At 46.6% G+C, this 11,623-nt stretch overlaps 1 protein-coding gene across 3 annotated transcripts in view; it reads left to right on the top strand.

Moving 5' to 3' along the window:
* NMNAT2 (nicotinamide nucleotide adenylyltransferase 2) overlaps window positions 1-11,393 on the top strand; it is a 184,484-nt gene extending 173,091 nt beyond the window's left edge. For 2 of the 3 annotated variants that reach the window (XM_024133855.2, XM_028488419.2), the window contains exons 12-14: window positions 7,470-7,571; window positions 7,709-7,776; window positions 10,262-11,393. In XM_024133855.2, the coding sequence (XP_023989623.1) occupies window positions 7,470-7,571; window positions 7,709-7,776; window positions 10,262-10,364 (273 nt within the window). In that variant the 3' untranslated portion in view covers window positions 10,365-11,393. The remainder of the gene's footprint in view (window positions 1-7,469; window positions 7,572-7,708; window positions 7,777-10,261) is intronic. The other variant, XM_024133857.3, reaches the window with a different exon arrangement.
* Window positions 11,394-11,623: the final 230 nt, after the last annotated feature.

The raw sequence follows: 11,623 nt of genomic DNA, 5'->3' as shown, positions 1-11,623 counted from the left end.
TATATATGGGTCTTGTTTTTGTATCCATTCAGCCAGTCTGTGTCTTTCGGTTGGGGCATTTAATCCATTTATGGTCAAGGTTATTATCAATATGTATGCTCCTATTACCATTTTCTTAATTGTTTTGGGTTTGTTTTTGTGGGTCTTTTTCTTCTCTTGTGTTTCCCCGCCTAGAGAGGTTTCTTTAGCATTTGTTGTAAAGCTGGTTTGGTGGTGCTGAATTCTCTTAGTTTTTGTTTGTCTGAAAAGCTTTTGTTTCTCCATTGAATCTGAATGAGATCTTTGCTGGGTAATCTTGGTTGTAGGTTTTTCTCTTTCATCACTTTAAGTATATCCTGCCACTCCCTTCTGGCCTGCAGAGGTTTTGCTGAAAAATCAGCTTATAAACTTATGGGGATTCCTTTGTATGTCATTTTTTGTTTTTTCCCTTGCTGCTTTTAATATTTTTTCTTTGCATTTAATTTTTGTTAGCTTGATTAATATGTGTCTTGGTGTGGTTTTCCTAGGGTTTATCCTCTGTGGGACTCTCTATGCTTCCTGGACTTGGGTGACTATTTCCTTTCCCATGTTAGGGAAGTTTTCCACTGTAACCTCTTCAAATATTTTCTCAGACCCTTTCTTTTTCTCTTCTTCTTCTGGGACCCCTATAATTGGAATGCTGGTGCATTTAGTGTTGTCCCGGGGTCTCTGAGATTGTCTTTAATTCTTTTCATTCTCTTTTCTTTATTCTGCTCCTTGGCAGTTATTTCCACCATTTTGTCTTCCAGCTCACTTATTCGTTCTTCTGCCTCCATTATTGTTATTGATTCCTTCTAGTGTATTTTTCATTTCAGTTATTGTGTTGTTCATCTCTGTTTGTTTGTTCTTTAGTTCTTCTAGATCTTTGTTAAACATCTTCTGTATTTTCTCAATCCGTGCTTCCATTCTATTTCCAAGATTCTGGATCTTCTTTACTCTCATTACTCTGAATTCTTTTTCAGGTAGATTGCCTATTTCCTCTTCATTTATTTGATCTTGTAGGTTTTTACCTTGCTCCTTTGTCTGTGGCATATTTTTTTGCCATCTTATTTTTATTTTTATTTTTTTAATGAGTGGGATTGTGTTCCTGTTTTACTGGTTGTTTGACCTGAGGTCTCCAACACTGGAGTTTGTAGGCTATTGGGTATAGCTGGGTCTTGGTGCTGAGATGAAGACCTCCAGGAGACCTCACTCTGATGAATATTCCCTGGGGTCTGAGGTTCTCTGTTAGTCTAGTGGTACAGACTCAGAGCTCCCACTGCAGGAGCTCTCACCTGACTGCGGGCTTGCAAATCAAGATCCCCCAAGCCACATGGGCAGCAAAAGAAAAGAAAAAAGGTGGGGTGGGGGTAGGGAAGGCCTTGGCTGTGGAAGGCAGGGCCTAATCAAGGGCGAGGTTTGGGTGGTGGGTGGGGCCAATGCTCAGGACCCACAGGGCCGGAAAAGGCCCTGGGGGCTGTGGAGGGTGGGGCTTAGGCTCAAGGAACAGAAGGGGCCCAGGCGTGCCCCCCACCCCTGGTCTCAGAAGGCAGGGGACCTCACCTGGGAGCCCAGCAGTCTTCCTGGGCTCGAGTGGGTGGGGCAAACGCCCTCCTCTCCTCTCCTGCTCTTCTGGTCTGGGGTCTGGGAGGGCCGCTCCCACCTGCCTCTCCTGATCTCCTGGGCCTCCCTCCTGTGCCCCCAGGACCAATGCAGTTGGAGGGGAAAGGCGGGTCCTTGGAGGGCAGGGGACCGGCCTGGGAGCTCAGCAGGTTCCCCATGCCCAAGTGGGCGGGGCAATCCCCCCCACTTCTCTCCCCCTCCTCCCCAAGGGCCCCTCCCGCCTGCCTCTCCTGATCCCCCTGGCCTCCCTCCTATGCCTCCAAGGACCCGTGCAGCCTGGAGGGGCCTTGGAGGTTGGGAGATCAGCCTGGGAGCTCAGCAGGTTCCCCGTGCCCGAGTGGGCAGGGCAATCACCCTCTGCTCCTCTCCCGCTCTTCCTGGAGAGTCCCTCCCACCTGCCTCTCCTGATATCCCTGGCCTCAGGGGTGCAGATCTTGTCTGGCCTCCACTTCTCCTCCCCCTCGATCCCCCTACATCCTACCGGTTCACTCTGGGGTTCCTCCCGTCTTCTTGTGGGTCAGGGTTCCCCACCAGCAGCCGGCAGGCACCCTAGTTGTGGGGAGACCTAACCCTGTGTTTTCCCACACCTCCATCTTGACCCCTTCCCACACCGCCATCTTGGTATTTAAATGAAGGGTTTCAAGCCAAGGAGCAACATAATTTGGTATATTCACATTATCAGTCTGGATGTTGGGAATAGACTGAAAAAGGCAAGAGAAAAACAAACCAGAGCAAGCCAAGTGAGAGCTGATAGAGATGAATTAGTTTTCATTTTTTTAATTTAAAAAATTCTTTTTTAATAATTTTTTTTGGAGTATAGTTGCTTTACAATGTTGTGTTAGTTTCTGCTGTACAGCAAAGTGAATCAGCTATACATATACATATATCCCCTCTTTTTTGGATTTCCTTCCCACTTAGGTCACCACAGAGCATTGAGTAGAGTTCCCTATGCTATACAGTAGGTTCTCATTAGTTATCTATTTTATACATAGTATCAATAGTATATATATGTCAATCCCAATCTCCCAATTCATCCCACACACCTCCCCGCCTTTCCCCTTTGTATCCATACATTTGTTCTCTATGTCTGTGTCTCTATTTCTGCTTTGCAAATAAGATCATATATGAATTAGTTTTCTGTTGCTGCAAACTTGGTGGCTTAAAACTACACACATTTTTTCTCTGTCACTTCTGGAAGCCAGAAGTGTGAAATAGGTTTCACTGGGCCAATACTAAGTTGTAGTCAGAGCCGTAGTCCTTCCAGAGGATCTTGGGGAGAATCTGTTTCCTCACCGTTTCCAGCTTCTAGAGCTGCATTTGTTGCATGCCTTGGTCCCTTCTTCCATATTCAAGGCCAACAGTGTAGCATCTTCTCTGCTCCATCTTCACATTATATTCTCTCTCCTGTGTTAAATCTGCCTCTGCCTTCTTCTTTAAGGGACACTTGTTATTACATTAGGGCCCACCTAGGTCATCCAGAATAATCTCAAGATCCTTACTTTAATCACATCTGCAAAGTCTCTTTTGCCAGATAAATAACATTCACAGGTTCCAGGGATTAGGACCTCGGTGTTTTGGGGGCCCATTATTTAACCTACCAGAGGAGGCTTGGACCAGGGTAGAAGTGATGGAAATGGTGAGAAATGAGCAGATTCTGGGATTTGTTTTGAAGACCAAACCAATTGGGTTGCTTTATAGATTGAATGTGGGATGTGAGAGAAAGAGAGGAATCAAGGAAAGCACCAAGGCTTTGGCCTGAGCAGTTGTAGGAGAGAGTTTCCATTTACTAAAATGAGAAAGACTACAGGAAAAGCATCTTGGTGCCTGTAGGATGATGGTGGAGGGGTTTGACTGATTGACTGATTGATGTCAGAAGGTTCAGGGGCTCGTGGACATATTATTTAGGTTTGAGATGCCTCATCCAAGTGGGCACATTGAAGAGACTGCTGGATGTATGAGTCTGAAGTTCAGGAGAGAAGTCTACGCTGGAGATATAAATTTGGGAGCCTTCCATGTGTCTTTAACGCTTTGAAATTGAATGAAATCATTAAAGGTGCAAGTGTAGATAGAAAAGAAAAGAGCTCCAAGGACTGAGCCTTGGGGACTCCAGTCATTCGAGATCGGGGAGATGAGAAGGGACAGCACAGGGAGACCACAAAAGAGCAACCAGCGAGGTAGAAGGACGACCAGGAGAGGGTGGATCTTGGAGGCCACGTGAAGACAGGAGACAAGGATAGGGGTGGGGGTGGGCAGGGCAGCTAAGCTCCTGGAGGGAGATCGGTACCTGTGGGATGAGGACGCACCTCACCAACTCTAGCACCCGGCACCTCCTAGCACCCCAAAACACACACACACAAACACCTTCTGGCATGAAAATCAAGCCCATGTCCTGAGGTCTGGCCAAAAGAGCAGAAAAGGTCTGCATTCTCTGGTCCAAACCCCTGCAGAAACGCCCCTTGGATGTGGTAAAGCTGTGTGTCTTGTCTGGTAGACCCATCTCCTTCACCCCATCTGTGATTCCCAGAGGGCAGATCTGTCACCTGTTTCTCGAAGAGGAATTCCATCTCAAGCATCAAGGTCTCCATCTGCTTGCCACCCATTGAGCAGCCAGCGTTGTTATTGATTGGGTGCTCAGATCATTAGTTCCTGAGTAGAAAGCAGCAGCTGCACTAATGTCACGGGTAGGGCCGTTCCCCGTGAGGACTGACTGCCATTCTGAACCGTTGTTTTAATGCTTTAAACTAGAATGCTCACTTTATATATATACATATATATGTATATATATATGTGCTTTATTTATTTTTTTATTTTTATTTTAAATTTATTTTTGGCTGCGTTGGGTCTTCGTTGCTGCGTGCGGTCTTTCTCTAGTTGCGGCAAGCGGGGGCTACTCTTCATTGCGGTGCGTGGGCTTCTCATTGCAGTGGCTTCTCTTGTTGTGGAGCATGGGCTCTAGGTGCGTGGGCTTCAGTAGTTGTGGCTCGTGGGCTCAGTAGTTGTGCCTCACGGGCTGTAGAGCTCAGGCTCAGTAGTTGTGGCACACGGGCTCAGTTGCTCCGCGGCATGTGGGATCTTCCTGAACCAGGGCTCGAACCCGTGTCGCCTGCATTAGCAGGCGGATTCTTAACCTCTGCGCCACCAGGGAAGTCCTAGAATGCTCACTTTAAATAGCCCTGTTATTTCACGCATCGTACATGAAACATCCATCAGATCCTCAGAATCAAATTGAATTCAGATCCTATGTTATACAATCAACACCAGATATCTCGAAACACCTACCTACATAGCCAGGCAGTTGAGGAATCTCCATGTATACCAGCTTGGATGGACTCTCTTCTCTTCCCTTCCTTTCCCCTCCCCTTCCCTTTCCATCTCTTCTCTTTTCTCCTCCCTTCTCTTTTCTAGCTCTTTCTCTACCCTAATAATTCCCCTCAAGTTTTAATTCAGTACTTAGATCACTGGTTCTCAAACTTGGTTGCATATTGGAATTAAAACCTAGAGAATTAAAAAAAAAACAACAACAACTAATGCCTGGGCCCCATTCCCAGAGATTCTGATTTAGTTGATCTTGGGTGTGAGCTGGGCTTTGAGGGTTTTTTAAGGTCCTCAGGTGATTCTAATGTGCAGCCAAATTTGAGAACCAGCGTCTTCAATTACCTTCTAAGTAGTGAGTCCCAGTGCAATATTCTAAATGCTATGGCAGGAGAGGCTGGATCTACCTCCAACTCCCTGCCCTGCCTCTCCCTAACATTCCTGGTTTATGGGACAAAGACTTGGGGCCAGTTTACCGGATCTGAACATCACCAGTAGATGCAGTATGTTGTGTAATGTTCTGTATCTTCCAAATAGCACGATCCAATGTGGGCTCAGATGTTGTACACCCAGCTTTTAATTTCTCTCCACAACTTCCCTCCTATGGCACCTTCAGCCAATTTTTAATTGCAGCTCTAGCTCCAGTTGTAAGCGATGGGAGAAGTAGGGTGAAGGTGGATGGAAATAGCCAAGGGCACACAGGTGCACAGTGCAGGCACACACACGCCTAATCAGTGAATCAGACTTAGAAGTGGAATTGTGCTGGTACAGAAATCCTCTGATAGAGAAGAAGTGGCTGTAGTGCTCTGTAATGTCTGTTTTTGTGGCACTCGGTTGGAGAATTATGAGGAAAAACCTGTTTTTTTTGCCCCAAAGCAGGTCTTGCCCAATGAGCTGCATGCTCGGAAGAAACCTGCCCGTCCCCTTCTCCCTCCATCTGGGATCCTTAATTGGCAAGATCTAAACCGTAATATGCCCAGGCTAGATCCAAGTCTATTAAATGCCATAACTCTCAGGCTCTTTGAAAAGAAAAATTCCACGGCCTTCAAGAAAGCAGCTTGGTAATAAGTCTCAAGACTTGAAATGTGTCCAGTTCATATCCTTTCATCCAATGATATTACTTCCTATCCTAAGAAAATAATCAGAGATGTGGAAAAAGGTTTATGTATACAGATCTTCAACAAAGTGTTATTATAACTGCAAAAATCAGAAGTAACTGTACACTGTCTATAACACAAATTCCATTTAATATATCACGGTATATCACAGTATAGTCAGGCAATGAAATATACAGATTGTCAAAACACATTTTCAATTTTTTTTTTTTTTTTTTTTTTTGGCTGAGTTGGGTCTTTGTTGCTGCACGCAGGCTTTCTTTGGTTGCAGCGAGGAGGTGCTACTCTTCATTGAGGTGTGCAGGCCTCTCATTGCAGTGGTTTCTCTTGTTGCAGAGCACGGGCCCTAGGCGTGTGGTCTTCAGTAGTTGTGGCGCGGGCTCAGTTGTTGTGGCTCATGGGCTCTAGAGTGCTGGCTCAGTAGTTGTGGCACACGGGCTTAGTTGTTCCACGGCATGTGGGATCTTCCAGGACCAGGGATCAAACCTGTGCCCCTGCATTGGCAGGCGGATTCTTAACCACTGTGCCACCAGGGAAGTCCTCAAATATTTATAACCGTATGAAAAAATGCTCACAATATAATGCTAAAAGAAAAAAAATGTATAGGTAAAATGATTAATTTTGCAGTTCAGTCCAGTTGTGGATACGCACATCAATTTGTAGAGAAAAGAACCCTGAACATAAATACTGACTTGTTAACAGTGGTTCTCTGGATTGTGTGGTTGTGATTGATTTCTTCTACATTTTTTTTCTTTTTCTGAGTTTCCCAAGCTTGTATCTATAATCAGGAAACAAAATATTTTTTAAATGTAAAGGTTTCATTTCTCACGATGGGAGCCAGCTTCTATCGGAGGCTGATTTCAGAAGTGACCCCATAGTTATCCTCCTTATCGCTGCCCGTGTGCACACTGATGCTTTCCAAGCCCTTCCCTGCTTTTCGCTGCCCTGAGTCCCACAGCAGCTTTGACATGGGGGAGCCAGGGGAGCATTCCAGCCCCTCTCAGGAGACCAGCCGGGGGCTGGGGTATGCTTGCTGGGCAACCGAAGAGGGTACTTACCAGGTAAGGACCATGTGTCATGCGGCTCTTCAGCGTTATGAGCTCCGCGGGAGCCTCAGGAATTGGAGAGACCTTGCCTCGACACGCAGGAGCGCGCTTACTAATTCAGTCTAGAGGTGTTCATTAAGGGTGCCAGGTGAAGTTCCCACTCATTCCACGAACACTGTTACAGGTTGTAACTTGAGGGAGCTGACTGATGGGGCTGAGAAGGCGAGTTTGGGACTAAGGCTTGGGGTTCCAAGAGAAGATAGCCCCACCTTGCTAGGTAGTTGCTTGGTAGGGGTTTGTAGTCAAGGTCTCACCAAAGGGCGCTTCCTCTCTCTCTCTCTCTCTCTGCCCCCCTCCCCCCTCACCGTTTCTTCAGATGGAGGTGATTGTCGGGGACTTTGGGATCGTGGTGGTGCCCCGGGACGCAGCCGACACAGACCGAATCATGAATCACTCCTCAATACTCCGCAAATACAAAGTGAGTCCTCCATCTCCCTGCTGGTACAGTCATGTGACGTGGCCCTTCTCTGAGAAGCCTGGGGGCTGGAGAAGTGAGGATGCAAAGGGAGTTTAGTGGGACAGACTGGCTACCTGCTCTCTCTGCTTTGTCCCCAGAACAACATAATGGTGGTAAAGGATGACGTCAACCATCCCATGTCTGTCGTCAGCTCAACCAAGAGCAGGTACGTTTGACAAACGGCCTTGGTCAGACTGGCTTACAAGTTTCCGTACGACTCTCCTCAGTCCAGGCTGACCGTTAGGTTGGCTGACACCTGCTGCCCCAGTATGCAGCCTTCTTTTTAGAGCTCATTTATTTATCCCCAGTCATTGACTTTTAAAAGGGGGACAGGCCATTTACTAGTTTTAGCTGGTTTGAAGGGGGAAAAGGAGGTTTTTAGTTTGAGGTACGCATGGAATTTGTAAGGGTTTAGGTTAAACTGCCATAACAAAAAGACCCCCAATAGTTAGGGTTTTAAATAAGAGAAATGTTTATATCCCTCTTACTGAAGTCAGGAGAAACTGAATCTCTGTTCTTTTCAATGTGAAGCTTCCCTCTCAGGGTCCACAGCTGCTACAGTGACTGTTCTCAGCCCGTGGGAAAGGGCAAGGAGCTCTGTCCTTAAGAAGGTGACCCGAAGTTGCACATATCCCTTCCCCTTCATCCCCCTGGCTTAGCCTCAGTCATGTGGCCATGCCCAGCCTCCCTGGAGGCTAGGAGTAGACTTTGTAACTTGGCAGCCCTGAGTCCAACTAAATCTTGGGCGGTTGTAGTACTAAGCAGAAGAAAGAATGGATACTAGGGGCCAGTTAACAGTCTTCACCACAACCCCCAAGTGGAAAGGTCCAGTGGAATAATAAGATGTGTGGAATATAGAGGTCTGGAAGTGGAATAAAACTGAAAGCCATGAGTACCTAAGTGTAAACTAAAGTTCAGGGCTGTGGCTACGCTCACAGGGAGAGTCAGCAAGAAGAGAAGAAGGCTATGGGAAATACTTAAAACACATTCACATTTAAAAGAAGGCTGAGGAGTAAATTAGAAGTTTGGGATTAACATATACACACTACTATGTATAAAATATCTACTGTGTAGATATTTTATCTACACAGTAGATATTTTATACATTAGTATAAAATTTATACCTATTTTATACTATGTATAAAATATCTACTGTGTAGATATTTATAAAGTAGATATAAAATATCTACTTTATACTATGTATAAAGGATCTACTGTAGAGCACAGGGAACTATACTAAATATTTTGTAATAGCCTACAAGGGAAAAGAACCTGAAAAAGAATAGATAGATAGATATGTACGACTGAATCACTTTACTCTACACCTGAAGCTAACACAACATTGTAAATCAACTATACTTCAATTTTTAAAAAGTAATAAAAAAATAAAAGAAGACGAAGGGGCAGTCAGAAACCACCAGCATTGGTGGCCCTGGAGCAAAGGCAGCAGAGGGTACAAAGATGGAGAGCCCTGTCAGTTGTCATCTGTGTCGCATGTTTCAGAGAAATCAAATGAGCCCAGGATTTTAAAAGGTCCACTGGACTTCTTCCCTGGAAGGTGATTACGTAGACACTTGAAATAGTAGCATCAACTGTGAGGTGAGAGCAGAAACCCAGTGACAACAGCCAGTGAGTGGAAAGGGGAAGGCTGTGGTTCCAGCCATGGCTGCACAATAGAATTACCATGAGAACTTACACAGCACAAATTCCCGTGTCCCATTGAGTCCCACTGAATCAGAATTTCTGGGTGTTGGGCCTGGCTATCTGCTTCCTGGGTGATTCTCGTGAAGCTGGTATTGGCATTTGGAAACCACAGGTATAGACCACTTTTTCAAGAAGGCTCCCTGTAAACTGTGCAGGAAGGCACTTGGGGACCTAGCTTGCTGGAAGGTCAGGACACTATGCATTGAAAAGGCACTGAGCCAGCCTCTGGGGAGATCTCACAGCGCAGAGCACAGATGCCTTTTAGAATCTAGATATCCGGAGGAGTATATGAGTTTTTACAAATAGCTCCTTGGGGCCTGACATTCCCAAGACCATCAGGCGCATAGAAAATGGGGAGCAGCCAGACCAAGGCTGGAGCAAAACCGTGCAGAAACCAAACTGTATGACCGGACCCCTTCTGTATTTGGTATTCCACCCGCCCTCCAGGCTTGTGAGAAGGGCAACTTCTTCTCTGTCAGGGCTTCCATAGGAAGGAAAAGAAGGGGTCAATCATAAGGTTCATTTTCATGAGACCGTGGTGTAGAGAAACACAAAGAAATGAAATAAGAATAGCTAACACTTCCATTGAAATGCCTACTGTGTGCTTGGGCTTTTCTAAGTGCTTTGTGTAATGACTCATTTAATCATTTTAATAACTGAGATCAGCCCAAATGCTACCCCCATTTTATAAACGAGAAAATGGAAGAATAGATGGGCTTAAACAACTTGCCCAAGGTTCCTCAGTTAGGAAGTGGCAGAGTTAGGATGGGGGAGGAATTATGGGGACAAGAGGGCTTTTCCTGATAGGGATGCCGTGTATTTAGCCTAAGCAAAGACTGGTAATGGGGTGTTGGGTAAACCCTTTCCCCGAAAGGGAATGGGCTGGCCTGTCCTCTGGCCTTGCTTCAGGAAAGGATGTCATCTGATTACTGTCTCTTCTCATCCAGGTTGGCCCTGCAGCATGGGGACGGCCATGTCGTGGATTACCTGTCCCAGCCGGTCATCGACTACATTCTTCAGAGCCAGCTGTACATCAACACCTCGGGCTAGCAGCCCCAGGGCCCTCTGCTCCAATCGCCCCTCGTCCCCCACCAACACACTGGCCCCTGCAGCCTCTGTCCGTCCCATTTCTCTCCTGCCTCTCTGTTCCTCCATCTCATCTTGACTGTTGTCCCCACTTGCTGACTCAACCCCCCACAGTGTGGAGGACCTGCAGAGAACCACGGCATACCCCACTCCGCAGTCATCTTCGGACAAACTTTCCTCTAGTCTCCGGGTTGGGGGTGGGTGAGGGGGTAGGGGTGGGGGAAATGCGGTCCTCGGAGATGTGTGGGTGTCCGTCTCCCAGCATGCTCTGGGGAGGCGGCTCCAGCCCTCGCCTTCCCAGCATGCCCTTTACCACAAAGGGCTATTATTCTTTCTTTCTTTCTTTCTTTTCTTTCGTTTTTCTATGTTTTGTGTTGTTGTTGTTCTCTCCTCAGAGAACTTGGATCCAGTCAGTGTCCGTGGTTCTTTATGTTTGTAGTCTTGTTGCATTCCTGTGGTATTCCTTCCATTTTGATAGGATACCGCAGCCAGCCTCAGCTCTCAGAAGGTGCGTGTGGGCTACACCCGGTGAACGAGGCCGAGCCACCTCCACTTTCCCAACACCCTCACCCACCTACCCACTTTCTCCCCTCTGCTGCCCACACACACCGCAGTCTGGGGTCGAGATTGAGACATTCATGTTCTGAAACCTGGGATGCAAGTCTGGGAATAGGAGGGTTTCTCAGAAGGATTTGAGCCCATTTCCCTAGTTTCAGACGACCACGTTCCTGATGGGCCTGTGATCACACAGAGCCAGTCCCTTCTCCTTTCTTGGTGGCATCTGTACGGTTACTTATTTGGGCTGTGACTGATGACAGAATGTGGGTTGTTCCCTGCCAGCCCGGGCGTTACCAAGGGACCTTCAGATCACCATCAAAGCCCTTGGAGGCCATACTTAGACGCATTCTTGCATTTGAGAAGAATCACGTACGCAAGGCCAAATCCTAATAATGCAGTCATTTCTGAAATAAAATATGCTAGCAGTTCACTCAACTCTAGAGATCTTTGCTAACTGGAATTACTTATTGCCTGTTTGGCTGGGAAATGCTTCTGTCATAATGTAAGTCCAGGATGACCTAGGAGAAAGCAGTCAGTTTCCCTGATGGGAACCAGTGATTCTCACCCACTCTAGCTTGGTAACGCAGGCGGCGCCTGAGGTTAGGTCCTTCTTGAGAAACAGAGCCTCAGCCTTGTTCCTGGGTTAGGATTACATCCTGTGCTGA

Source organism: Physeter macrocephalus, chromosome 4 (genome assembly GCF_002837175.3).
Source record: "Physeter macrocephalus isolate SW-GA chromosome 4, ASM283717v5, whole genome shotgun sequence".
NCBI classification, from domain to species: Eukaryota; Metazoa; Chordata; class Mammalia; order Artiodactyla; family Physeteridae; genus Physeter; species Physeter macrocephalus.
Note: the sequence above shows the minus strand (reverse complement) of the source record. Positions and strands in the feature narration are given on the sequence as shown.